Source organism: Lepisosteus platostomus, chromosome 11, assembly GCF_059453375.1.
Source record: "Lepisosteus platostomus isolate fLepPlt1 chromosome 11, fLepPlt1.hap1, whole genome shotgun sequence".
NCBI classification, from domain to species: domain Eukaryota; kingdom Metazoa; phylum Chordata; class Actinopteri; order Semionotiformes; family Lepisosteidae; genus Lepisosteus; species Lepisosteus platostomus.
The window spans coordinates 47,715,429-47,731,705 of record NC_142621.1 but is presented as its reverse complement, the minus strand read 5'-3'; the positions used below and the strand labels follow the sequence as shown (position 1 = coordinate 47,731,705).

The 16,277-nt window shown below is 43.0% G+C and overlaps 1 protein-coding gene across 7 annotated transcripts in view; it reads right to left on the bottom strand.

Moving 5' to 3' along the window:
* The window catches only part of cep112 (centrosomal protein 112), a 148,981-nt gene that overhangs the window by 65,280 nt on the left and 67,424 nt on the right, over nt 1–16,277 (bottom strand). For all 7 annotated transcript variants that reach the window (XM_088600159.1, XM_088600158.1, XM_088600157.1 and 4 more), the window contains 2 exons: nt 10,513–10,648; nt 5,114–5,221 (listed from right to left, as the gene is read on the bottom strand). In XM_088600159.1, coding sequence (XP_088456285.1) covers nt 5,114–5,221; nt 10,513–10,648 — 244 coding nt within the window. The remainder of the gene's footprint in view (nt 1–5,113; nt 5,222–10,512; nt 10,649–16,277) is intronic.

Here is a 16,277-nt window from a genome sequence, read left to right as displayed (position 1 = left end):
GCGCCTGGACCACTTAGTCTTAAAGTCACAGCACCCCCTTTCTTAAATACTACCACTCCTGTGTCAATATAAAAAAAATATACAGAAACCATGTTGAATTTTTGCATACTGCTGTTTTTTTCCACATTTTTATCTGTCAAAGCATAAACAGAAATTTGGGAGGGAATAAATTTGGACATCCAGACTATGATCTAGTAGTATGTACGAAGGTATTCCAAAATTATTTTCAGAAAATAAAAAATTCCTAAAAGGCAACAGAGATAAAACACAGAACCAACTGCTGCCTCTGAATTTGAAACAGCAAAATGCATCTACGATTTAATGGCCCACTTAATTGATGTTTATAGGATCGCCACAGGAAAAAGGCTTTGACTACATTCACAAAACAAATACCCAGAAAAACACAGAAGGATAAGGAGAGTGTTGAAAGAGAAACCTTTTTTTAATTTACGAGCTTGACTGTAAGGAGCGATTTGACAAATCGATTCAAAGCAGATTGTGGTTCCTGATATGAAAACTCCACACATGTATGAGAAAAATGAACTCTTTTACAAAAAAAGGCAGAGAATACAGGAACACAACAATAAAAGGAAAACCCGAACCTCTTTGTAACGTCATGTTTAGACAGCCGTGATTATAAAAGACTGCTGGATACAAGCTTTTGGGGCGGCAGCAAAGGCAGATTTCTCACCCCGTCACAGCGCCCTGTCATCAGCCTGATGTGATTATCACCCCCTGCCTCGGGGGTAACAGCCCCGGCAGTGATGTGCGTTCGTGTGAACCCACTGCGCATCGCGGAGTGCCGTCGCGCTGGGAAGATGACCGCCGCATGGGCTGGGCTCAGCAGGGGGCAGGGCGTCTGCTCTTCAGACAAGGAGTCTAGTCTGCGCCCAGACTCCTCAAAACCTGAAAGCGCGGGATGGTGTCCACAGGATGAAATGTCACACCGTTTCTGTTCGGGAATCCCTCCTGTGTGACTTCAAGACAGCGTGCTTCTGCTGTGTCACGCCAGAACAGAGGTCGCTGTGTCGGAAGACTCTCGATACACGAAACACACCGAAAACAAAAATCTCTGTCTCCTGTCCTTCCAGTTCTCAAATTCCACTTAGTTCTTATGTTCACCAAAAACTGTGATGAAAGCTGGAGTGAAAATTAAATAAAAAATATATATGTTCTGTCTAAAAAAATCCAAACGACGAAATATTTATCGCTCAGTGAAGTCTTCCTTAAAGTGCTTTTTGACCTGCTCATGCTATGCAATTAATAACTCTTGAATGATGTGTTACTGTTGCCACACAGAAAACAGAGAGAGAGAAGTGAGAGCAAAGAAGATCATTTGGAAACAGCAGCTGACATTACATTTGGACTTCTTAGTTCTTTCTGAACTTTGTAAGCATTTTAAGCAAAAAACAGAAATGAAGAAATAAATCCATAAAAAATCTCACAGGGAATCATTTTATGGTTCGTGGACCTTTTGTTCAAAAGAAAAGTGAAGAAGTGAAGAAATGAAGCCAGAGCTGCCTAGATGACACAAGTAAGGTCAACATTGTTAGCCATTTTCTACTGTTTTCATAGATGCTGAGGGCAATTCAGTCCCATGCTGCAATCTCAGTTACAAGTGTAAGAGTGACACAAGATCATTTTTAATTTGGCAATATTGCAAACAAATGTGACCCAGTATGAAAGTGGGATGGGTTTACAAGCAAGCACACACACACACAGAGCCAAACTGAGTTAAAGTTTATCAACGGGGGATGAGCACATTTTTTTTTCACGACCACGTTAGTAATTAAATGACTGCACAGCTGTCTTTGAAAAGGGCCGTGTGTGAGGAGAGGCAGCAAGCAGGCTAGCTTTAGCGGCACTTTTCACTTTTCATCATGAGACGCCCGTGTCCTGCAGACAGGAGCCTGCCCACGAAAGCGGGCCGGGCGTCGTCTGTGTGGGAACTAGCTAGGACCACCCCTGCGATCATTACAGCTCTCAACCAGACTAAATCAGGGGCTGTCTATTGTAGTAGCAATTGTGGACCCCAAAGTGCTACAGTCATCAGCAGAAGTGACTTGCAACAGATCCTGTGACAAGCAGCCTTCTGTTGAGGTTTCTTTTCTGCGTTTCCTTCCAAAACGATTTAAGGACGATACACAATTTAAATACAGCAATTGACTCAGGCTTGTGTGACCAGTGCAAATTATGGGATCGCGCTGTGCTGCCTGAACTCAGGAGTGTAATGAGAGACACAAATGGTTTAAATGGTTTTTGGTTGCATGTGAAAAAGTTCTGTGTCAATTAAATGTTGTACAAGAGCATTTTTCAGAAACCCCGAAAAATGATGCAAAACCTGGGGCAAGAGGCAAGGGCCTGTCCTCTTGGTTATTGCTCACAACCGTTTCAGTCTTTACCTTCACCGCCTCCCTCCCCAGGAGGGCTGAAAACAGGAGGGTTGGGCGTCCTCTACCCACACTGCTGAAGCTCTTTTACCCTGGACACCGAAACCACTCGGCAACAGAGGAGAGTGATCTCTGTGTCTGGGTACACAGACACATTCATAAGAGCACGTGTCATCATGCTAAGTTCCATTCAGCAAATCTCCTTAGGTTGCAAAAATAAGAAGTTTGATTTACTCCAAGGAACTCATTGAAAATGCATCCCGGAACATGATTCTGATGCACTCACAACCCACTTCTCAACACAAAGACAGCTTGATCATCCATGGAATGTGCCCAGTGGTAAATGGTTCATCCCTTACTATGCCACTGTTGCGCCCCCCCAGCCCGTGGGGAGGTCGATCTGGGGATCCCCACCAACGACAGGCAGCTGGACTGGGCCAAGCTTTGAGAAAAGAAGCTGGGGCCACCCAGTGAAAGACATTGTGACAAAAAGCCACTGAAGATACCCTGTAGTATTTTCCTGGGTTCCTGTGTGATGCGAGGTCCATGGAAAGACTGTTTGAATTCAACCGTTTGCATCTTTCTTTTCCTCCTATCATGCGGGGGACCCACCCAGAATGCAGCAGAACATCCAGCTGGATCAGAATTTGATTCACCAAAGGAAGCTGTACTGGGTTCCATGGGGAACTAAGACACTTGACCCAGTAAGCAAGGAATGGTGCTTACCGCAAGGAAAACCAACTACAATGCGCCAGCTAAGCTGAGTCTCCCTCAGCTGGGCTCACGGGGCTCAATCCCAAAGGCATTCTAGTGCTGTCTGCACAAGGCTGAATGACCCTGTTTGACTGCAAGAGACAGTCCACACTGAAGTGGGCTGCAAACATCGAGACTCCCTGGTAGGATGCGGAGGGGGGAGGCGGGGCCAGACTGAACCCAGATAAGGAAGATGCAAAATGAGGCGAGGAATTTGGTTTGGCGTTCAGGTGATTGGACAAGTGCTTCACTGCTGCACCAAGAGCGAGCTGGTGTGAACTGAAACTTCGCACAGTACCATGGAAGCCGTGAAGCATACAGCGTGGAACACATTTGGTTCCGAATTGATGGGCAGGCACAAGCCAAGCTGTATGTTGGAGAGCCAAACACTATTTATTTGAAAAAATAATAACCACCGCTTTAGTGCGGTGTTTTGCAGGCAACCATGGAGCCAAGATTTTCTGTTTTTTACTGAATCCACAGACTGATCGGACCTTATCAGCAGTTTTTCACATTTACTTGTGATTTTACTTCCAGAGCTTAAGAAGTTCCAGTCTTTTGTAAGACAAGAGATGCTGGACACGCAAGAAAACATGATCAGTTCGCTTACAGTCAGTAACTGACAGCTCAGCTGGAGTGAAGCCCAACAACCACTGAGGCTCCAATACCCAGAATGGGGTCATTCTGCTTTGGAGGTGAGAGTTTCTGACTCAATGCTTACAGACAAAAAAATGACAGTAACAAGAATCTTTGAAGGATGGAATTTTAAAAAGTCCCTGGTGCAAGGAACCAATCAGTGGTATCGGGATGCTGTAAGACACGCTCTGCACACATGAGACGAGCATTCACGTTATTAATGGTCAAAACATCTTTCTTCAGAAACTAAAAAAAACCTCATCGCCACCACCTTCATCTCAGCAGGTGCCTTTCTGTGCAAGAGCTACACTGATACAATCACTTGTAGAGCTTATGTAGCTCACTCATATTCTGTTCGCCTTCCTCTAAAGTCTTTTAGGGCAATGCAACACTTTCGACTTCCTTTAAGAAAAAAAAAGAAGAAAACTTCAAAGAATCACAAGCCCACAAGCACCGAGATAGCAATCGGACAACTTAAATTTTATTGTGGTTGCCATGCTACCCATCAGAGCAACCGAGAAGAGGGTGCTTTGAAATGCTTGGAAATATTGATAAAAAAGTCTGCACTGAGCTTTAAAGAGCATAAACCCTTACCATTGATGTGTCTTTTTTGATGTCTCGAAATGTGTCATCTAATATTGATGTCATTTAAATTTGGGGCTCTGAGACATGCCCTACAGACATTCTATTTTAACAAACGCGATCTGGTCCTGGAGGGTTTCAAACGTTCTGAGGTTAAAGCCAAAAGATCTGTCAGTCAGAAGTTGCACTATTAACATAAGTTTTTCCCTGTTTTTCTCACAAAGTGATCCAGTTATATAGATAACAGATGTCCTAGCAAGTTAATTAAATTCTGTCTGCATCAAAGGTAACTTTTTTTTTGCACCATGAAGTGAAACACATTTTTTGCGTGGATTCATTAATATGTAACATTACCATAAATGAAGGGGTGTTGTGCTTTTAGATTTGTAATCAAGACACATTGATGTAATTGTCAAATAAAATACAATACATAATGTTAGAGAAATTAAACCTACTCAGAATGCATATACTACATCCTCCAGGCTAACTCTTTAGTCTCTAGATTAGCCACTTTCTTTCTGAAGTCTGCCTGATCCATAAAGTGACGCTTAGCATGTTTTAATAAAATACCCAGAGCGCGAGATTGCTGTGATGTATTTTGAATGGCAGCAGCACTTGAAGATTTTGAGTTACACAAAATAAAATGGACAAAAATGTAGAAAGACACACAGACAGCTGGACAGAGTGACAGAGATGAGAGATGAAAGCAAGACGTGAAGACAGAACTCATATCAAACTCGCAGAGGACTGACCTGTTGCTCATATCTCTGCTTGAGTTCCTCAAGTTGCCAGGTGAACTCTTTAGATTGCTTCTCACGGAGACATTTTGATCTTGCCAGATCTGCCTCGACTTTCTCCATCTACAAAGTGAAAAGAAAGAGAATTTTTAATTTTGTGCTTGTGGCCCTGAAGAGGAATCTGACCTATTTCAACACTCAACAGCACGAGGCCCAGTCTGTGTGGGGCTGGAGCTGGTGTGGCCTGTGATACTCTGCCCTAATACCCTGGGCCGACCAGCAGGGGATGCCACTTTGACCAACAGGATGATGGTCAGAAACCCATTTTTGATTTCAGAGGACTGCAGTTTCTGTATGAAAGAACATCAGCCTTAACAGTGGGGCATATGCTCCATAATGCAGGTCAGTAAGCTGGCATTTATGATTCTACCAAATTTGCTTTAGCAAACATCCTGACTAAGGGATGCCACATGTACAAATTAAATAAAGACGGAGATGCTGGCTATGGCCCCAGTATAACTTCTATGGCAGAGCTCATTGGTAAAACAAGAACCTTCAACACTGAGATCTGGCCTTGATCCAGATATTGGGACAGCAGACTACAGATAACAGGGACTGGTCCTTTATTTCTGAAACCAGATGAGTGCAATTTTTGCAATTGCTGTCTGTACAGTATACTGTTCTAGAGATTTCTTAAAAAATAAAAAAGTCTAGTGAATTCACAGGGGATAAAGGGAGCCAGGTGTACCACATGTGTTTTCCAGTAACGGTGACTGAAACAGATGTTAACTCATCACTCAAACATTTCACATAAATGCTGCATCCACTGAAAGGTTTTACCAAGCATGGTAATGCCATCACAGATGTTAGTGTAATGAAACAGAGACAAATGACCAGTGGAAAAACTGACTGCCGAAGACAGGTGTGAAAACTCCTGCCTTTGTGGGTTTTTCAAGCGGTTACAATGGAAACGTACATGCTAAGTGCATTACAGCCTGGCTGGCTCCCACACCACGCGTAGCCCTCCCACACACACCCTGAAGGAACTCCGATTGGTGGATCTGGAAATGACCCACCTCTTCCCTTAAGAAAGAATTTAACACAGCACCCAACAAGCTGAACAAACCATTTCCACACAGCAACTTTACTACACATCAGAGCAATTCAGAAAAATATGGAAAGAAACCCACTCCTTCAGTTATTAGTTCTGTTCTATTCTGTCTGTTGTGGACGTATAATTTAAAGGCTCAGCTCAAGAGCTTGCAAGCACACAAGTATGTATACCCGAGGGTACAGTGGTACTGTATGTCCTACATGTTCTCATATGAGGACGCTACCCTGATACACAGAGAACTCAGTCAATCCGAACAGAGTAATGTCATCGGAGGCCTGTTGTTCTACACCAGTTAACTTCACAGTGGCATGATTGCTGGCAATAAAAAACTACAGCTCTGAAGGCACTGGACATGTGATGCAGGAAAGTGATTTTATTCACTTCTAAAGCAAAACGTGTTTGTCTTTCTTCATTAAAACTATTCCATACCAGCATTAACACTGTCCAAAAATTTAAAAAAGCTTTCTTCTGCACACAGAGGCCACACAAAGGAAACCACACCGCTCCAAAGGGCACCAAACTTCACAGAAGTTCAGAACCATCTGACTCCAGGACCCGTCTGCTCAAAACCTTTGTGTTTAACACCCTTCTTTCAGTCCGGAGGGGCATGAGGTGATATGTGCAGATGCTTCTCTCACTTTGAACGTAGTGTCAGACACACAGAGGCACATGGCAGAGTACGGAAACTTTTAATAAGGCCAGTGAATAATGAGGTCTGGCAGGGCTCAGGATGTGTTTTATCGTACGGCTAAGGCTGCAATTCATCGCCTACGAACTGGCTTTGAAGTACATTATAAATTAGTAATATATACTGTAGATGCTGAAACAGATCTTCTCATTGAGATTACTCTATACTGCCTTCTTTCATGATATCTCTCTCCCTTTCTTCCAGGAAGTTTTCAGCTATATGCAACGTCCTTGGAGATTTCTGTGTGAAATTAACCCTGGCATACCCACAGTCTACACTGTTCCGACATGAAAGACGGGAACAGGAAGGCGATGGTGATGAGTACTGCTGCCTCACAGTTACGTGTTCTGGGTCCGATTTTAGCTCTTGGGTTGTTTGTCTGCGTAGAGCCAGGTGCTCTTACTGCCTCCCAGCTCTCCCAGCTGGGCCTGAATGGCTGCTTGGAGCCAGTCGCCCTTCCGAACCAAATAAGAGTGAGGGGCAGAACGGGCTGCTCTCACTTGCGGCCGATGTTCGGATGCTATGTGCTGATGTAAGTTTTTGCAGAAAGGATGACTTACTGTTGCAGGCAACAGGTTCTGAAACAATGCCACAGTGGGCAGACCCTCAGGCGCTGGGTCTCGAAACGATTGCCAATGACCAGTCAGGAGTGCTGACGCACCCGTACTGATTAACAACAAAGACCGTCGGGGGACAGAAACATCTGTGGCTGAACTGTGAAGGAAGGAGGGTGGCGGTGACAGCTATAATGAAATTACTGCTATACAAAAGCCATGCCACGTCTGCAGGGCGCAGAGCTGCAACCTTGAAGACAAGTAGCTGCACGCCACCACAACGGCGCAATACAACAGCTCGTGCGAGCCAGGCGGACAGGCGGACAGTGAGGGACACAAAGAACCTGCAATAAATGCAACACAGGCTTCAATCACCATTTATACTCATTTAAGTATTTGGGTCAACGCCAACCAGTCATTTGTATGGTACATCAGCACAGACTGATTAAACATGAATTAAGACAAAACACAAAATTAGTGGGTTTTTCTAAATCCATACGTTGTACATAAAGCGCCTGAGGCCCTGAAGCTACAGTTTTGAACCCTTGTGAAGCATCTGGAGAGTGGGTCCTCAGGATTTGCTGGTGTGAATCCTCCTTGGTGTTAGCATATAAAGTTAGAGTGCCAGAGTCATTAGATTTTCATTATTTAACCTTGCATTATCGAAACCGACACAGAGAATCTCAAGGGATCTGCAGTTTGCATTTCTGAATCTTATCGCAGCAGAATTACTGGCCAGGAAGATGGACCTGACTACTCAGTTGCACCCACTGGCAGTGTGTGAGGCACTTTGTTTGGGCAGCCGCAAACAATTCTTTGTTGTTTTTACAACAGGCATTGGTTACGGTATCTTTTTTTAGATTTGATAAACTTTTGAAAGATTGCCTTTGTAAACGTTCTGTAGCATTTTGGCACTCTTATCCTGTTTTTTACATTGGTCATTGGTCCACAGAAACAAAATGGTAAGTGTTTCTCATGGTGTTCATACTTTGTCAAAGTACTCCTATGTTCCAGTGTAGTGAAGCACCATTACACTATATTGTATCTAGAGCAAAACTGGAATAACTATAAAAGTGAAATAATAAAGCAAACTATAAAAACAGTACATAATAAAAGTATGAAAATATAGTATTTTCCAAGGTAAATTATCATTGGGGTGAAAACTATTGGCGAATTTGTAGGAACTGTCTGATTCCAATGATTGTATGTCGCCGAAACTTCAGTGAATTTTTGAGTCCTTGAAGAAGATTCTTTTCCCCAGGGAACATCTTCATTTCATTAAACGGAATGACTCAAACATGGATGCAGCGCTGCCTGCATTTTTAACTGGAGGAAGTGGCTTATCAACAGTAAAAGCTCGCCCCAGCGAAGAACTCTGTGCTCTATTTACAATTTTTAACTATTTAAGGCTTCCAGACCTACTTCCGAAATTGTATAAAATAGTAAAAATGAATTGTAAATTTCATTTTGAGCATTTGTGCTGCGATAAAAAGGATGACGTCATGCCAAGATTCCACTGAAAAATGTGAAGTCATTTGATAAAAAGTTTGTGAGCCCTGATGCAAATACCTAAAGGACAGCAGTAAAATTTCAACTCTAATTAGGCTATTTTTTAGTTCAGGAACCTAACCATTTCTTTAATCTCAAATCTTGGAATATACAACCACATGGTTTCTTAAATACTAGAATTAACCTAAAAGCCAACAGGAAAATACAGAAAAACTATGGACAAAGCCTGAAAGTTGTTTGTAAGCCTGAGAAGATCCCTGAATGACAAAATCCACACGTATCCTCACGTATTAGCCTCCAGCACAGTGAAGCTGGTTAAAGAAACAGCGTGTGAGTGAATATTGAACACAGCTGGGTTTTTCGTTTTCTTTGTTATTATTATTTTTGCTTTGTTTTCCTTCACTTCAAAGATTGAAGTTCATGGAGGTTAATAAACAGTATGTTCTGCAGAAGGGGACTGATTGCACTCCTCCCTTGTGGGACTCATGGGGCATGAGAGGGCTCTCCCTGTCCAGTTACCCCACGGAGGACAGGTTCTGCGGGGCAGCTGTCCTGGGACAGGCCCAAGTTTTACCCAGCAGTGAGAAAGGAAGGAATTGGCACAGAGCAACGTGGCATCGTGATTTTCCTCAGAGCATCTGCAACTTAAATGGATGCTTAGCAAAGACTGAGGCTATCCTCATTGATCAACAAGAGTACATTATAAGTGACTGCTGAAGTTCCTGACAAATCATGTTTGCGTCAGGGAGGCTTCCCAACGTGGAGGCGGAGGCGAAGTGTTCTAGGGAACTATAAAAATGAGACTGTGTAGGCATCATGCTAAGCCAGAGGTTCACTGTCATTACCTTCCACAGTTGTAGGGCAGAAAGCAAATACAAGTTGCCGGACTACAAAAAAAACAGTTTATGCCGGCTGTTCCAAAAACAAAAGAACAAAACATTTTTGTTCAGTCCTCTGTGTTTCTTTCTCTTCAAACTCTGAGTTTTTGGTAAACAGGATACGGCACACACTTTGTGCGGGATGAGGCTCACCACTGTGGTGAAGGGGATTTTTATAAGGCATGATGTCAAAACCACTGAGGCGATTTGGGCATCACATCTTGCCATTTTATGCTCTCTGTCTGTTTCAGTGTACAGCCATGGGCTTTGTGGGCATCACTGCAAGAACCCACACAGAACAGAGCACCAGCATGACGGTGTGCTGTCCAGCAGACACAGGCCTGTGTATAGCAGGCAAGTCAGACTTGGATCCTGGGATGCTATTGGGTCCTGTTCCCATTGTGTTTATTTCTTAAGGAGCACAAAGCAGGGACAGATATCAACAGCATCAGAGAATGTTCAGATGCAGCAGTGAGTTCCAATGCCAGTGAGGAGGAACAACACTGAAGAGTGTCTTGGCTCATTTTAAGACCAAAAAAATGGAACAAGGAAATTAGAGAAAAACACAGTTCCTGCACAGCTGCTCCCAACCCAAAAGACAATGACACTGTCATGGGGAGGTTGTAGATCTGAGCCAGTCTTCACAGGGACTGCTCCTTCCTGCCTCTCACCTGCTGCTTCATGTCAGAGTAGGCCTTCTCTGAGCTGAGCTCCACCTGCCTCCTGAACTGCTCCAGGGCCTGCTCCGCCTGCTGGGCCTGCAGCTTCTGCTGCCCCGCCAGCCGCCCCAGCTGCTCCTCCTTCTCCCTGAAACACAGCAGAAGGCACAGACCCGGCCACACATGAGCTCAGCATGCACCCGGACCAACAGACGAGTGACAGAAAGCTCTGCCGCGCTCACAGTAGACAGCGAACCCCCTTTTTTGAAGGAGGGCGTCTTGAGAGGCCAATGTCATGTTTGTACAAGATGACATGACACAAAGTGCGGCCTCTCTCCTCACACCTGCGGAAACTCCAAAACACCATGGAGTTAGAAAAAGTCTGCACGCCCTTAGATAAACTCTGCCTAGCAAAGGAACGGACAGGAGGCTTCTGTAGTGACATTGCCGTTACGGCTCTGGAATCCTGACCAGATCGAAGGTAGAAATCTCATGGGTTCAGCTTGCAAAGCTGTTGCTGTTCCCTTGAGCAAATTACTCCAGCAAACCCTGCTATATAGATGCAAAATATATGTATACAAATTAATTGGCATATACAACCTCTGTAACCTCATATCCACTCTTATTGAGTATATACTGTAGGTGCATTTCCATCTTTGAACAGCTGTTCAAAAGTCTGAGATATCTTAAAAACCAGAATGAGAATAAATGCGTCTTCTGAGCATCAACAATGTACTCAGAGGCTCCACTGGTATTTTCTGCTGTCTCATATTAATACCGCTGAGCTTGGGCAGAGATTAAACCAAGATTGTCATTCGGCATCTTCAACTCAGCAACTCGAGGTGACAACACACAAGCTGTCAATACGAAGTGTCTTAAGAGCTCATCCAGCACATGTACTGGTCAGGTCTGATGAACTGGTTTTCAGGTCTTCCTCATCATTAATATCATTTGTTCCCCTCTACACAGCTACAAAAGCAAAAGACTACTTTCTGCACTACAAACATAGATCTATTAGAGTTAAGTGATGATGATGATGTTATCCGGTCAGTCGGATCCGACTCTCGGCGATTCTATAGGCTAATTCATCTCTCGCCATGCTTTCCGGTCTTGGACTTTCCCTTTCAGCTGTTCTATACCTAAGCCAGTGTCCGTTTTGATGGCGGTTATAACAAACAGGCTGAGATTTTAGTGGATGATCACCAAAGAATTGTGTGTTTCTGCGTAAGGAAGGAAAAAACAAGTGAAAAGAGCAGAACAGTTCAAGATTTTATCACAACAGTACATGCAAATCAACTTTACAACCAAAACAAAGTTAATAAGATCGTAAAACATATGTCCTAAATACTTTAAACCTGTGATACTGTGTCTTCACATGATAAACCTACAAAGTATTCCCTCTTAATTGAAGAATGGAAGGAAGGCATTATAGCCTATTCACATGGTTCAGAAGATAAGGAATTATGTCCTTTAATAATCCTTGGAATTACACAGAAAATCCAGAAAGTCATTTGGACAAAAAAAAAAAACAACAAAAAAGCTGTGAGTATGAGTTCAGGATCTAAGAGGTATTTTGGAATTAGAAAGTAGATTCTTCCCTAATGGAATGTTGAGGTATTAAGACTACAAGATGAGCCGCATACGAGAGTTTCTTTTGGAAGAAATGAATATTTACTGAAAGGAATTACGACCTCAGCTCTCACATCTCATTTCAGTTTTTAATGAAATGTGTTATGCTGGGATTAAATATCATAGATATGAATAAAGGCAAGAAGATAAAAGGCTAGGGTTTTCTGCTGGTTTAGTGCCACAAGTTGTCTTTCATTTGCCAATCAAGGAAAACCACTTAATATCTGCACACCCCTTATGAGAGTACAGTTTATTACTCTGATGTGCTGTATAGTCACAAATATCAGTGACAGCAATATGCTGATTTCTTAACATTATAGAGATACAACTGAACAGACAAGCGACGATACCAGGCTGGGATTACATGGGGTAATCTCAGTCCTCATGTCTCTACATCATTTCTAATAGGTATTCAGGAGACTTCAGCCACACAACACACTCCCAACCACATCCACTGCTATGCTGCAACACAACTACTCACATCTTAGTGCTCTTTCCTTCATACAATAACAATAACTTTCAGAGTTATGCCACTTTTCTGCCGGGAACACTGCTCTCTCACTAACTGCTTCTCTCCACCCAGAGTATCTTTATTTGAAAACATTACAGAGATCTTCATGGAGGAAAAAAAAAAGAATAAGAGACAGTACAGAGGCCATCCAAGCCAAACTGCACATTTTAGCCATAACTTCATAAAAGGATTTCAGCTACACATGATTATAGCGACACATACAATAAGCGCTACTTAAAATAACTCATGTGCTGTTTAGTTTCAAGGCCCATGATGTGATATTGCCTATTGCATTACAAAGTAACTGGAAAAGTAAAAATACACGGATCACACAACTCAGGAAGTAAAAATAGTGCCTTTGTTCTGTTGCTCTGTTGCCACTGCTATGACAAACTTGGGCTCCCTCTTGGGAACGGCACTAGGCCTTCTTTTTTATATTCCCTTTTTAATGTGTTGCCAAACAGTAGACACTAACAATAACAGGAAATGCAGCCTTAAAAATAAAAAAGGAACTGTAGGACCTTTCCTCTTTATAACATTTTTTCTTTGTAATTTTGGTCTCTCTCATGTCTGACATCAAAGATCCAGAAACTGTTTTTCCCGATGCTGTGTACTCTGTAATTATTAATCTGCCTCGCAACACGACTGCCTGCAGGGCAAGCCCAGACACAAAAGACCTTCTCTGGAGCTCTGATGTGGAACACACACATACACAAAAACATTCACACGACAACCGGCACACAAACTTTCCAATGAAAGGCTCCGAGCTTCGGCAGACGCCGAAAAGGAGGTGTGTGTGTGAGTGATGAGCACACAGGAGGGGAGAGGAGCTTCTTGCACTCCACGAATACAAAACTGGATACTTCTGTGTCTGCCAGTTGCTCACCTTGGAGTGTCTACTCCCCCCGTCAACCCCCATCATTATACGATTCAGTCACAAAAGTCACTTCGCTTTTCATTTTGACGTTTCTTTCTACTGTTGCCATAAAAGGCTAGACTTGCCCCTTTGGAAGCTTTCCTAAACTAAATTGTGTTTCGTGGCTTTTGTTGGGGAAATGTCTTCGTTTAGGAAAAGCCGGAGCCACTCTCAATGGAAACACAAAGAATATATGTCAAGTACCGTAAATGGGACAGCAACAAGCCCAGAAACAAGCCCGTGTGTCCTACATGTGTCAGTCGCAGAACCGCCCATCTGAGGTATTTGCAGTACTTTGATTTACCCTGTCTGGAAGCACTGTCAGTAGTGCGTTGCACATCAGCCCAGTTGAGGAGACAGGTGGCCCACTCCACTCCCGCACTGCAGATGCACATGCACGCCCTCTGCCGTGACTTACTCTGATTTCACTTTACTTTACTCTGCTTTTATCATGAACCTGCACACACCCTGAAAGGGGTAAGAGGTTAAGGGTAAAAAAAAAGAAGTGCATCTAAACCATTCACACAGAGTCGTGGGAGCTTGGAACAAGCTGCCCCAGTCATACTGTTGAAGCTGGCACCCTGGCTTTGTTCCAGACACAGCTGGACCTACTAAATTAAAAACCAAATGAGCTTGATAGTTTGAATGGCCTACTCTCGCTTGCAAACTTTTTGTCCATATGTTCTATAGTGCAAATCTTACCAATATTGCACAGTGCCATACAATATGATGTATTCAACTGCGATGATAACCTCCATGTTTTGTCCCAGTCCTTGCCATAACCCTTTGAATAATTTTGTGCCCTTTCTCCCTCCCAATCTATCAGTACTACTGCTGCCTGCAGAAGGGCTGATTTCTCAGTGATGCAGGATCTATATTTAGGCTCAGAGCTGCTGGGTGGCCCTTCAACTTTGAGGATTTGTCAACCAAGTTTTAATGGTTAATTTGCCTTTTTTTAGAGAGAGAGAGAGAGAGAGAGAGAGAGAAATGTAAGGCCTCCATTACAGTCTATTCTGTGGCCTGCTATCAAAAGCCACAACACAGATTTTCAGATTCTGAACATAAAAAAAAAAACACTTTAACATCAGAAACATTCAAAAAACAATTTGGATGGATATTTTTTCCCCAACAATGAACTTTCTTTCCCGCTCATGTATCTGCTGAGAGTTTCTTGATTCACCCATTTTCTGTTTTTGTTAGTTTCTTCTCCTTCCTGCTAGAAATGAATGGAGAGCAGTGTGTGAGGTGGGTGGCGGCGACAGAGGGTGTGGAGAGTGGTAGCTGGCAGAATTGTCACAATCAATCAGGATGCTCTGGGCCTGATGAGAGGTTAGAGAGAGCTGGAACTGCCTGAGCTTTGAGGTCAGCAGCTTAAAATGGTTTTGGGTTGGGAAGTGGCATCTGAGGAGGTCCAAATTACAGGCACGGAGACAGAACCAAGGAAATCCTCTTAACCTTCGAGACGTGGTTTGTAGCAGGAAGACATTAAGAGAGATGCAAAACACAAGTGTCAGAAAGAGGCTCAGTAATACTTCCTGTACACTTTGTGGCGAGGAAGACTGGAAAGCTGAGCCCACCTGTACCCCCCCAGATCCCTGACGGTCCACTCTCACCCACATATTTGTTTACAGAAAGAAATCATGCTTCAGGAAAGTGTAAATCCAAAGCAAATCTCCAATTTCACTCCCCCTGCACAGCAGTCTAAGCCAGTTCAGGTTTTCCACGCTGCAGACTTTGGGATACAAGTCAAAACCAGATGCTGACATCTGTTACCTTGCTGAGTGCAAACCTGCAATATGTGCCCACAGATTGCTGAAGTCAAAATGGATCAAATTCCTGTGTAACGGGAGTCTGATTTTACTCCCTGAGGCAGACGCCACAGAACTGGCCTGACTCACAAAAAAAGGCTTTAATCTTAAGCAATGACCTTGATTAGTTATAGATCTTCACGAATTTAAACAAAGAAGCAAACAAACAGAGACTCAGAAACATGAAACAAAACATAATAGGGTTACAGCAGTGAACAGCATAAGAACTCATTTCATTCCTGTTTAAGTTGTCAGTGTGTTATTAATATCTGCAGAGAGTAATTAAGGGCTGTTCAGAAAATGCCGCAGTTCATCAGGGTGAATTCGCACAGCTGGTATCCACATAATGAAGGCACTGCTACTAATCGTTGACTCCAGACTCTTTTGTAGCTGTTCTCATATTAAGGCAGGAACATATGCAGTGTGCTTTATCTAAAATATAATAAAACCAAGTGATCCCTAGATAAATTGCGATATGTGCCTTCACATAACCAACCTCATCATTAGAAATGAGCAATATTGAAATGAATGATAAAACATAGAGAAATCCTTTAATTTCCTGTCTTTTTAGATTTAGAATACATTCACCTGTAATCTAAAGTGGACTGAACACTTTACCGGTACTATAAGCACAACATCTGTTTCTCTATCCACAGTGGGGAATAAAACTGTGCATCAGAAGTCCAAAGGCAGCAGACTACCATGTGATCATTTTAATTCACAGCACCTATTATGGTATCCCTTCAAAAGACAAAGAGTAATGTAAGGACTGAATCTATATGATGTCTATAATAACACTATTTCAAGTGCAGCTGGTATGGACTATGAGTCACTGCAACAGCACTATATTCTGGCCGTCATTTCAGACGCTCCGGATGTTTCATTGGTGATGAAATTATTCACCAATAAATTA